The following is a 12,861-nucleotide window of genomic DNA, read 5'->3' as shown; positions in this document are numbered from 1 at the left end:
CATGTCCTTATTTGTTGATATAGTAACTAGATCCACATATATGCATCTCTATGATGTAGCTTATTTACATTTCTTCAAAGAGAAAAAACCTATGATGGCCCATGCTAATAATTTAGAAAGGGATCTCTTAAATAAATTCTCGACCAGCACGTTACTTGTCCTTTGTGTTTTTCTCAAAAGGTAATGATTAACAGTAATTTGGTTAATGTTGATTAATTGAAGCTGTTATTCTATTTATCTTTTTTTAAAAATGTAATTCACGTTCTCATGTTTTATAAACCTATCACACCTATATGAGAAATGAACATGTGCAAGCAATTAAATTTCTAAAATTAGACAAAATTGATCCAGAGTTGTCAATTTGCCCCGAACCCAACTGAAAACCTAATTCCTCACTCCGATTTGGCCAGAGCAGGGCCTGAAGCTAAAATTCGAAAAATAGGGTTGGGGCCCCTCCCCGTTCTTGAATATATAATTTAAATATTATGTATATATAAAACTAAAAAATTATTTATATTAAATGAATATATATATATATATTTTGTGTACTCGGGTTCGAGGTTGGGAATGGGTTTGAAAAATCGGGGTTCAGGTTGGGGAATACCTCCCCCTACGAATCTTCGCCTTATTGAGATCTCTAAATTGATTTCATTGCAAAAGACATTGGCATAAAAATTTTAGAGTCCTGAGTTTAAGTCCTACTGTATGCAATGATGGTAATTGATCGATCCTTGATTGTAGATGTAGATCTACAGCTTAAAAAATATATAATTAATTTTAATTAAAATCAAAAGGAATGGGAAAAGGCAATAATTGAACATGTGATTTTTTTGCCCTATCTCGCAGTTACAGGTTCAATGCTCATCAAAAACATGTGTACTTTTACTTTTAAGAAAGTCACGGGTCATGAAAATAACAACTTGTAACCATGTCCGCTTTTTGGGACCATTTGTGCACCTTCCACCATCTGGTCCATTCCCCAAACACACTGTCATATATGATATATCCACAGATTCTTTGCAAAAAAATATTTATTTAGCAATAAAAATATGTTTCTTTGAAACGTATAGGTTTTTATTCAAGGCAAGCACGGATGGACCCATACTAAAAGAATTTCTCTTTATTAATAGTCAACATAACTCAATTTAATACACATTAAATATGCAAGTGTTCAATGATTTTAAATGCATACATACCATGTCCTAGTCTACCTTTCTTTTTTCCTTAAACTTCAAAGAATCCCCGGCCCACTGTTTGTACTAGACCAACCACCATGACTGATCACCATTCACCAACCAAACTCTATCCAGCGTGCCTTGATTAATTGATAAATAAACATACATAATTGAATATAAAACAATCAAATTCCTTCTCCAAAGAAATCTCTATTAATATTAAACCATTCAAATAATAAGGACCACCGACCACATATGATCATTTCTCCTCAAATGGCTTCCTCTTCTGCATATCTTCTCCTCCTTTTCTCCACCTTCATTCTTCTCCTACCAAGTCACAAACAAGCATGTTTCACCTCCATTTTCAGCTTCGGCGACTCTCTCGCCGACACCGGAAACCTCCTCTTCCTCGTCAACAACACTCACCGTGTCAATTACCTTCCCTACGGCCAAACTTTCTTCCATCACCCTACCGGCAGATTCTCCGATGGCCGTCTTGTTATTGACTTCCTAGGTAAGTATATATAGTAGTACTACACATATATTTACATTAATTATATTAATTTAGTTCATATATATTCTCTATTCTTGATTTAAATATGATGATGAATAATATAAATAAATGGAAAAAAATAACAGCGGAGGCGATTGGATTGCCATTAGTGCCACCGTACTTGGCCAGCGGCGATAGCCGGAACTTTGAGAAAGGTGCCAACTTTGCGGTGGCTGGAGCAACCGCATTGAACAGTGACTTCTTTGAGAAGAATAAAATATATTTAGATTTGAACAAATTCTCTTTGGACGTGCAAGTTGAGTTGTTCAAACAGCTACTACCTTCCATTTGCTCAACTACTTCAGGTTTGTTTTTTTTTTTTTAAGTTGATTGATTAATCACTATAATATTATCTCTCTTTCTCGTCTCGATGAGTTTAGTCATTAAACTTTTTAAATTTTATACAGTGTTCTATCTTTGCTGTATCTTGTTCAAATACTTCGGTTTAGTCAAATCTCTCACGCAATCTTGATTCACTTCGTCTTGTTACATCGATCATTCGGATTTTTATCTTATTTTTTATCTCGTACGATCCGGATTCAAATACTGTTTAGTATTGTTATATTTATAAAAAAAGGCGTTTATCGTCTATTATTCAAAAAAAAAAATTCAAAAATGTTATCCACTCACCAACAACCATTGTTTAATAGCCACTAACTTTTTTTTCAACCAAGCATAAGATTAATGAATTGACATTTTAAGTGGGGTTTGGTTGAATTTAAATTTAAAGGTAGTGCATTTTCAGTTATAATATAACTCGAAATAATCAGTTTTTAAAATACAATATATTTAAATTTAGTGTTTAGTTGCATACATTTTAATACACTATATTATGAAATTTTATATTTTGCTGATGTATATTTATATATATATTTATACACAGACTTATGTAGATATATACATATATGTATATGAGTATATATATATATGTTTGTATATGTGTATATATATACATAAATATATTTGGTACATATTTCTTAGCTAATGGGAGTATTTATCATCTAATATCAAAAAAAAAAAAAAATTGAGGATTCAAAATCCCCATTATAATAGTGGTTAAAAGATGTGATTTATATATATTTATTAAAAGAAAAACTCTTGGATTAATTCACAAATATTTTCACTGAGAGAAATTAAAATTAAAGTTTTTTCCCAAATGCAATCTCATATTATCTATTTTTAGTTTTATGTTTTAAAAATATTATGTAACCACATTTGATACAATTTTATATATAATATTCACATCTACTATCCCTCACGCCACACATAATATATATATATATATATATATATATATATATATATATACATATATATAATATTTTAAACCATTATGTCATTTAATTTAGACATCATGTCCCTGCCAAAAATGAAAAAAAGTAAATTACATTATACACCATGATTATATTTAATATTTTTAAACTATATATATAAATCATCAATATGGTACAATACTTATGTGTACTTAAATCAAATATATGTATGAATATCTAAAATTTAAGATATTGTTAAAGTCATTCGACTTAAGTGATTAGCAGTATTAAAAATATATTTTTTATATCACATAACACACACTTACCCATCGTAGAGATATGCATTTCCTTAAAAAAAAAACAATTCAAGACACTGATCACATCTCCAAACACAATTATGGAAAGATGACCCCATACTGAAACTATTAATTGTCGCCTCACAGCTAATATATCTTTTTCACGTAGTCCCCATTGTGAGAGAGATGCCAAAGATATCTAATTACTACTTATGACCGGGCTGCATTCTAATTTAATTATGTTTTTGTTGAGCCGGTCATATTTGTCTAATCACTACTTTTATAACTATGTTGGTACGTCTCTTATGCTGCTTAATTAATATATTTTAGATGATGATGAATCCTTTTTTTTAAAAAAAAAAATAGCGACATGAATTTATCTTAAGCTTTGATGTTTTCACAGAATGTGATGAGAAGTTAAGCAGTGCACTGTTCTTAATGGGAGAAATTGGAGGCAATGACTACAACCACCCATTTTTCCAAGGAAGAAGCTTGGAAGAAGTAGTAACATTTGTACCTTTAGTGATCAATGCTATAAGCAGAGCCATTACTGAAGTGATTGAGCTTGGAGCAAGAACATTGTTGGTGCCTGGGAACTTACCAATTGGATGTAGCTCAGCCTACCTTACTTTGTTTCATGTCTCTAATAATGAAAGCTATGATCAACAAACAGGTTGCATCAATTGGTTGAATGAGTTCTCACAATACCACAATTAGCTTCTCATCAATGAGCTACAGCTTCTGAGGAAACTGCATCCTCATGTCACCATCATCTATGCTGATTATTTTGAGGCCCTTATGCCTGTTTTCCGATCACCTGAAAAACATGGTACGCGTTCATATTGATTTTAATTAGTGTTTTGTTTAAGGTTATTCTTATTTTGAAGTATGAGTCGTTATTCATTTTTGTTTCTTAACTTCAAATTATATATATATATATATATATATAATCACCGATTTTTCGGTTTATCTCTATTTAATTTGTTCTTTTGCTTAAGATATTTATTATAGAAAAAATTTGAGATCAAATGGCAAACCCACTCAAGATGAGGGTATAGATATTTGTTGACTTTACTGTTATATTATAACTTCATATACTGTGTATGTGACTTATTTATCAAAATAAATATATAATAAAACATTTGTTTTAGATCATTTGTCTAACATGCTTGTGATTGAAAGTGATCTTTGACGATTGAGCTAAGGATCACAACACAAACAATGCTCAACTAGACTTCACAAATGAAAATGAACATGATATATATATATATATATATATATATATATGCTTATCAATTCATTGACAAATAATGGTTTCACATCTCAAGTATTTAATAATATCTTGACATAAATATTTTTTGAAGAATTCATAAACTTTCTTTAGTTTTTTTACTTAATAAATAATTGTGTATCATATTAATTTCAACTGTTATAGATAATACTTAGTTATCTAAAAGTTTAACGTTCAGTTTATCAAAAATAAATAAATAAATAAATTTTGTTTTTTAATTAATTTTTGCATTACAAAAACAAAAAAAGATTTATCTTGGTTTGAAAAACAAAAACAAAAATAGAAAGTTCTTTTAATAGTTATCTGAAATATATTATTATTTTTACTTTTTTTTTCTTTTTTTTTGGGCTTTTCGGCCTACTTCCAGGGTTTGGAAGTTTCCCTCTAAGAGCTTGTTGTGGAGGTGAAGGTTTGTATAGCTACAACTCATCTTGTGAATGTGGAGAGTTGGGATCAACAGTGTGCATGGAGCCATCAAACTATGTTACTTGGGATGGAGTACATTTAACTGAAGCTGGTTACAAGCACATTGCCACTGGTCTGGTTCAAGGTAAGTTTACTAATCCTCCCTTCGCTCAAACATGCTCCACTGAAACAATTGTAAAGCTTCTTGATTTTAATCAATATTCATCTTAGGAAATTAAGTTCATGTGCATGTTTTCATTTTTATGGAAAAAAAAAATGTAATGAGGATGATCTTAATAAGTGTTGTAAGTTGTACTGTGAATGATTAATATGTCACAGTTGCTTGAAAGACATAGTTAATAAACATTAGTATTTGAGAATACTGAAATAACAGTGGTCATGACTCGTGCTCAGTTTGTTGGTGGATAACAAGATGTGAGATGGGACATATATTCTCCTTGACTTCTAATTAAAAAAAGAAAAATTCTTATTTTACATGTATTTGGTTTATACCCAAACAAAAATAAAATTGTATATATATATATAAGACCACAAGTGATTTCTCTTGAATTCATTTATATATATATATATATATATATATTAAAAAAAAATCTTAAAATATGTACTGTGAATGTTTCATATGTCACATTTGCTTGAAAAGTTGGAAAAATGAGCAGTCATGCTCAGCTGGTTGGTGGATATCAAGATGTGAGGTGGGACATGTATATATTCTCCTTGATTTCTAATTACAAAAATTCTCATTCTACACATATTTTGTTTATAACCAAACAAAAATAATATATATATATATATATATATGTTCGATCATCTATATGTACGTTCGTAGAATCGAAATCTACAAACATTACTATCAGTTGTTGGTTTTCGATCCAACAGTTGATTACTATTTAATAAATAATTTTACTGTACAGTGAAAAGTGGAGATACATAGTAATTTGATCTGAACGATTTGTGCACAATAACTAAATTAATCAACCTAGTTAAATCAAAATTAGTTCTCACTATAGCTAAGTTAATGCTACTGTGTTTGTCTGTAGATGTCTGTGAACGTCCACAAAATTAGTTCTCACTGTAGCTAAGTTAATACTAATGTGCTTGCCTGTGAACATCTGTGAACGTCCACAAATAACACTTTCTCATATATATATATATATATAATGATTTCTCTCGAATTCATTTATATAAAAAAAAACTTTTTTTTAGATTATGAGATTTAAGAAGGGTGATAATCACATACAGATATATAAATATCCACAAAAATGGATTAATTTCAATTTTATTAAAAACGAAAAACAGTTACAACCTTTATAAATAAGACCAATGAGGAGGCATATAAACAGGCCCTAGCCAACCCAAAAAAAAAACATGGGCTTAAGAAGACAGCCCAAAGGGCTAGGTTGGGCTTAAATATGCAGGCCCAATTGAATTTCGAGATAAGCTTAGGTCATGTAGATTTTGGTCCATCTCGGACCGGTCCAGAATAAATACTTGTTTGTGTAGTGATAATTTGAACCATTTATGTTACATATGCTATGTTTATTTATTTGGTTTTATTTAATTACCTGTACTATTTTGTAGAAAAAATAACGTTTTAAATGAATCGATGCATTCGTTAAAAGCTCGAAGGCTTGGCTTGTGAGAGCTTTGCTCAACTGGTTCATTAAGGCAAACGAGTAATTCCCAAGCTCAATTTCTAAGCTCATAAAGACAAGTAGTCTAGTTTGAACACCACCAAGCTTAGCTCGCTAAGGCTTGTGAACAACTACTTATTTATAGAATCACTACAAGCTTGTTTATAACAATCTTAAAGCTTATTTATAGTGTTATGAACAAATTTATTTATAAAAATTATTAATAAAAATCATTAGTAGAATTGTCTATATATAGTATTATTGATAAAGGTATTTATATAAAGCATTTAAAGAACTATTTATAGTATTAATATTAATATGGGTTTATATGGGATCAACATTTATAATAATATGTTACAAAAATATTACACATCATTATAGTATAAGTTTAAGGAAAAGATAAGATTAATTTATAATTTTTGTTATAATAAGGTTTAATATTATTTTAAAAACAATACATTTAATAATAACAACAACGACATATTATTTATGAAAAAAAGACCATGTTTTATCAAGTTAACAAGTCGATCTTGAGCCTTAAAATTTCATGAAGCTCGAAATAGGCTAAAATTTGACTTAGCGCTAAGGTAAGCTAAGGCTCAATTAAAATAGTGGCAAGCCAAAATTAACTCAGCGTATTTACAACCCTAAAAAAAAATAATTTAATTTATTTTTGGATTGGTTAGATTGGACTTAAGACTAATAAAATTTCGATGAGCAGTACTTGGACCAACATAATCTGACCCAAAGGAATTCGGCCCGGCTCTGCATATATATATTTATATATATGTGCATATGTTATTTTTCAAGTTGAGCCCACAAGTATGTGGTATTTCATTTTCCTCCAAACTTTAAGCTCGGGTTAAATTCTCTCCGTGGCCATATTTCTCAATAACTAAATAAATAAATAAAAAAATGAAAAAAAAAAAATGACAAACAAGAGTTCCAAATCCTTGCAGTCTTCGGTTGAGGGCCATCGTCTTTGTTTGATGTACATCGTTTTACATTCTCCGTCTTTTTCTTTTTAAATACATTGATGGTGTCAGCCTTGCTTTGGTATTTGTGTCCTTTTCTTCATTTACATTTTGTAGTTTTTGTTCGGTTGGTTGTGTTGGTTGTTTGTTTTCTTTGTTCTTTCGATCTTTTAATAAATTCGCGATTTATCACTTTCTTTCGAAAATTAGGATCCATTAGAGATGAAAGATGACTGCCTAATAATAGGCCATATATATACACCCTTAGAAAAAAGATTTATGTCCATATAAATAATCATTAATCTACTTCTACCCCACCTAAACATTGAACATGTACAGCACAGTAATGCCACCGTCACAAGCATATAATTAATTCAATATATTGAAGTATGAATCATTATTCATTTTTGTCTTTTAACATCAAATTATAAATATATATATATATATTATCAATGATCGCTAGACCCATTGTCATCGGTTTTTTATTGCGTGAAATATTTATATCAAAAAAATTTGAGATCGAATATTAAAAAAATGCAAAATAAGAATATAAATGTTTGATGAATTTACGATTGTATTCTCTGACATAGTGGCAAATATACATGATATATCCCTCACTTCTCTAACATAGGGGCATATGTGACTTATTTATCAAAACAAATACATAATAAAATAATCCTTTTAGATCATTTGTCTAACTTGCTTGTGATTGAAGCGACCTTTGACGATTGAGCTGAGATCACAACTCAAACAATTTTCAACTAGCTAGACTTGACAAATGAAAATGAATGATGATGCTTACCAATTCATTGACAAATAATGGTTTCAAATCTCTAAGTATTCAATAATATCTTGACATATATATATATATATATATAAATAGAAGTTGAAAACCTAAAACTCATATTTTGATGATTATAAATATCAGTCATTTGATAGCCCAATGATATAATAAAAAAAATATAAAGGAGGAAGGCAAAGGTTTAAATTCTTTCTCAATGATACTGTTTCTCATATAGTTTATGCACTGCATACACACCCAGACCTATTTATGTGATGTACATTTGGACCTAATATTACTTATCAATACTATTTAATGGGTTTGAGTGCTGGCTTAAAAAGTTTATAAATCACCGTAATTAGTGTAATTTTATTCCTATATATCTCTTTAACAATATCCTTTAAATAATGGATACTTGTCACCTGCTAGTCAAAACACAAAAATAATAAATGTATAAACTTTGTTTAGTTTTTTTACTTAATAAATAATTGTGTATCTTATTAATTTCAACTGCTATTAATTCCCCCAGTTTTCTTATATAATAGTTTACTTGTTATATAAAAGTTAACTTTTCATGACTTTATTGAGAATAAATAATAATTAATTTTTGCGTTAAAAAAATTTATCTGGTTTGAAAAAAAAAAATAGAAAGTCTTAGTTACCTACTTACCTCAAATATATATTTTTTTAATTTTGGTTTTCAGCCTACTTCAGGGTTTGGAAGTTTCCCTCTAAGAGCTTGTTGTGGAGGTGGAGGTTTGTATAACTACAGCTTTTTCTTGTGACTGTGTAGAGTTGGGATCAACAGTGTGCATCGAGCCATCAAACCATGTTACTTGGGATGGAATACATTTAACTAAAGCTGGTTACATGCACATTGCCACTGGTTTGGTTCAAGGTAAGTTTACTAATCCTCCCTTCCCTCAAACATGCACCACAGAAACAATTGTCCTCCCTTCCCTCAAACATGCACCACAGAAACAATTGTAAATCTTATTGATTTTAATCAATATTCATCTTATCGAATTAAGTTCATGCGCATGTTTTCATTTTTATGGAAAAAACAATATATAATGAGAATGATCTTAGTAAGTGTTGTAAGTTGTACTGTGAATGATTAATATGTTACAGTTGCTTGAAAGATATAATTAATGAACATTAGTATTTGAGAATAGTGGAATAACATTGATCACGACTCATTATTGCTCAGTTTGCTGGTGGATGATAATTAAGGTGTGAGATGGGGCATGCATGTATCTCTTTTTATTTTTCAGGGTATTTTTTTCTGAATAAGTAAAAAAATAAATAAATGCATAATTAACAGTATTTCACCCATATTTATGGAGTTGATATAAAATACTTGACGTGATATTAAATACACTTGTATCTGCAATTATTTTTATTTTGAACAAATAAGCAAATATGCATGACCGAAGGTGTCAATATTAGTGGCCTCCTCTAGGATTTTAATATTTTAAAACCTACAAATATTTGATGGCAGACGTTAAATCATAATATAATAGTTGTTGAATTTATTTTTATTACATGAAATATTTATTTTTTTTAAAAAAAAATCTAAAATCGAAACTTAAATTGATACAAAATGAGGATATAAATATTTGTTGATCGAACTTATGGTTATATTCTCAACTGTATACATGTTATATCCCTCACTTCTCTAACATAGGGGCATATGTGACTTATTTATCAAAACAAATACATAATAAAATAATCCTTTTTAGATCATTTGTCTAACTAGCTTGTGATTGAAGCGACCTTTGACGATTGAGCTGAGATCACAACTCAAACAATTTTTCAACTAGCTAGACTTGACAAATGAAAATGAATGATGATGCTTACCAATTCATTGACAAATAATGGTTTCACATCTCAAGTATTCAATAATATCTTGATATATATATATATATATATATATATATATATATATATATGAGTAAAACCTAAAAACTACGTATTTTTGAAAAAAATATAAATATAAGTCGTTAGATAGCGATGATATTACGTAAAAAAATATAAAAGGGAAAGAGCAAAAAAATATAAATTCTTTCTCGGTGAGTATTGTTTTCTATATATAGTTTATTCAACTACTGCAGTCGGACTTGTTTATCGCAGATACATTTGGATCCAATCTTATTTATGAATCTATGTTTATTGGGTTTGGGTGTGGCTCTCTGAGGTTTATAAGATCACAGTAATTAATGCTGCCATCCATATATATCTTTATATAATCATCTATATATATAAAAGAAGCTGACTTTGTAAATACATTAGTTAAAAACAAAACAAAAAAATATATAAACTGTGCGTAATTTTTTTACTAAATAAATAATTGTGAATATATAATAGTTAACTGTTCGTTTATTGAAAATAAATAATTAGTTAATTTTAGCGTTACAAAAACAAAAAATATTTATTCGGGTTTGGAAAAAAAAAAGAAAGTCTTTTAATTGTTATCTCCAATATATTTTTATTTTTACTTTTATTTTTTTGTTTCGGGTTTTCAGCCTACTTCTGGGGTTTGAAAGTTTCGCTCTAATAACTTGTAGGAAAAATTATAAAATTAAAAATTTAAAGAAAATCTATAATCTGATAAAGGAGCACGCTTTACAAAATTTAAATAAAACCAATAATAAAAAAATAACAATATATTGTGTTTATTCATAAAATATAAATATGTGTTTTATATGTAAGTATTTAAATATAATTTTTGAAATAATATAAGTAATGACCTTTTAATCCATTAGCATTATTTTTTTTATATAGGGAAATCATGTTCTTGTTTGTTGAGATGTAACTCCATATATATATATATATATATATATATATATATATATAGTATATATATATATATATATATATATTTCTAATGTATTTATTCATATAATATTGTGTCACCTTTGTCCATATTTTTTTAAAAGGATTTCTTAAATTCTGGACCAGCATGTTGCGTGTCCTTTGTATTTTTATCAAAAGATAATGATTAACAATAATTTGCTAATGTTGATTAATTAAAGTTGTTATCCTATTTATCACTTTTAAAAATATAATTCACATTCTCATGTTTTATCAAGCAATCACACCTATATGAGAAATGAACAAGTGCAAGTAATCAAAGTCTAAATTTAACTCCACGGTAAAAAAAAATGCTAAAAATTTTAGAATCACGAGTTTAAGTCATACTGTATGTAATATTGATAGCATATCGATCTCTGACTATAAATGTAGATTTGCAATGCAAATCCTGTGTTACCAGATAAAGACGCATAAGATGGATGATTAAATTTCAGACCCATATTTACGTCTTTGACTATATATGATTTTCTCTTATTTGTAAAAGAAAAAAAACTCTCAATTCTTTTGTTAAAATAATGTTGGTACTGTTTGAATGGAAATATATCATAGTTATAGAACAATTATTCATATTGATTTCTAATAACGAAATAAGAAATTATTCTACATGTATTTGGTTTTACAATAAAAGCATAAAAATCAATAAGGCAAATTGATTCTTTAGAAATGTAAAAAAACATTGGGTGAAGACAAGCACTTATACATGAGATATGTACAACAATTGCAATGGATTGCAAAATAAATAAATAATAAATTGTATATTTGACAACGCTATAAATAATGAAAAGGAGTGTGAAAGATACTAATATGGCGGGTAAAAATCTTAAAAAGATGCCCAACTATGCCCACATTTCGAAATGAGTATCGTTTTTCAATTTGTTTTTTTTAAGTACCACAATATAATTTCAGCTCACCAAGTGGGTACACGTGCATTTCCGGTTAGAACTTATTTACGTGGTAGCTGAAAAAATGATTTTGGCACGCCAACTGTTCACGTGGATGAGGGACGTGGCATTTTTAATCCACATCAGCCCACTTATTCCACATCAGGCCGTGTCATCATCCCCCTTCTTTTTCTCCTTCTCTATCCTCTCCTCTCATGGTTTGTCTTCACCTTCTTCTTCACTTCCTTCTTCTTCTTGATCTTCTAATGTTCTCTTCTATTTCTTCTTCTTCTTCAAGATAAAAGAAAAGTTTCATCTATATATATTTTTTTCTTTAATTTGTTTGTCAGCGAATGTGTTTTTTGGAGCATTTGTTCTACAGGTTATGTGATGGCTTAAATTTTTTCAGTTTGATTTATTTTGGTGGATATTCTGATGAAATTTTGATTTGTCGTTTGCTGTTCCTTGTGAACTTCTTCAGTTTCCTTTTAGTCTCTATCTTTCCCACCGACAAAAATGAGTTTCAGATTGAATCTCAGTCACCTTGTTTGTGTAACAATCTTTAAACCTTTACAAATTTTTTATGATTGTCATGCTTTGGCTATTAATTTTCATGCATTCTTATGTGAAGCTGCAGTCTTATGCTCAACTAAAATTTGCAGGGAATTCCCAATAGCGAATGGAAAAGCGCTTCAATTCATTTACAGCAACAAACAGATCATAAAA

The 12,861-nt window shown here is 28.9% G+C and overlaps 1 protein-coding gene across 1 annotated transcript; it reads left to right on the top strand.

Moving 5' to 3' along the window:
- The first annotated feature begins 1,370 nt into the window (after positions 1-1,370).
- On the top strand, positions 1,371-5,386 carry LOC120251167 (GDSL esterase/lipase At1g28570-like). Its single transcript, XM_039259704.1, has 4 exons — positions 1,371-1,689; positions 1,815-2,033; positions 3,681-4,106; positions 4,936-5,386. The coding sequence occupies exons 1-3, from the start codon at positions 1,431-1,433 to the stop codon at positions 3,992-3,994; spliced, it is 792 nt and encodes a 263-aa protein (XP_039115638.1). The 5' UTR covers positions 1,371-1,430; the 3' UTR covers positions 3,995-4,106; positions 4,936-5,386.
- The last annotated feature ends 7,475 nt before the right edge of the window (positions 5,387-12,861 follow it).

This window comes from Dioscorea cayenensis, chromosome 20 (assembly GCF_009730915.1).
Source record: "Dioscorea cayenensis subsp. rotundata cultivar TDr96_F1 chromosome 20, TDr96_F1_v2_PseudoChromosome.rev07_lg8_w22 25.fasta, whole genome shotgun sequence".
Classification (NCBI taxonomy): Eukaryota; Viridiplantae; Streptophyta; class Magnoliopsida; order Dioscoreales; family Dioscoreaceae; genus Dioscorea; species Dioscorea cayenensis.
Note: the sequence above shows the minus strand (reverse complement) of the source record. Positions and strands in the feature narration are given on the sequence as shown.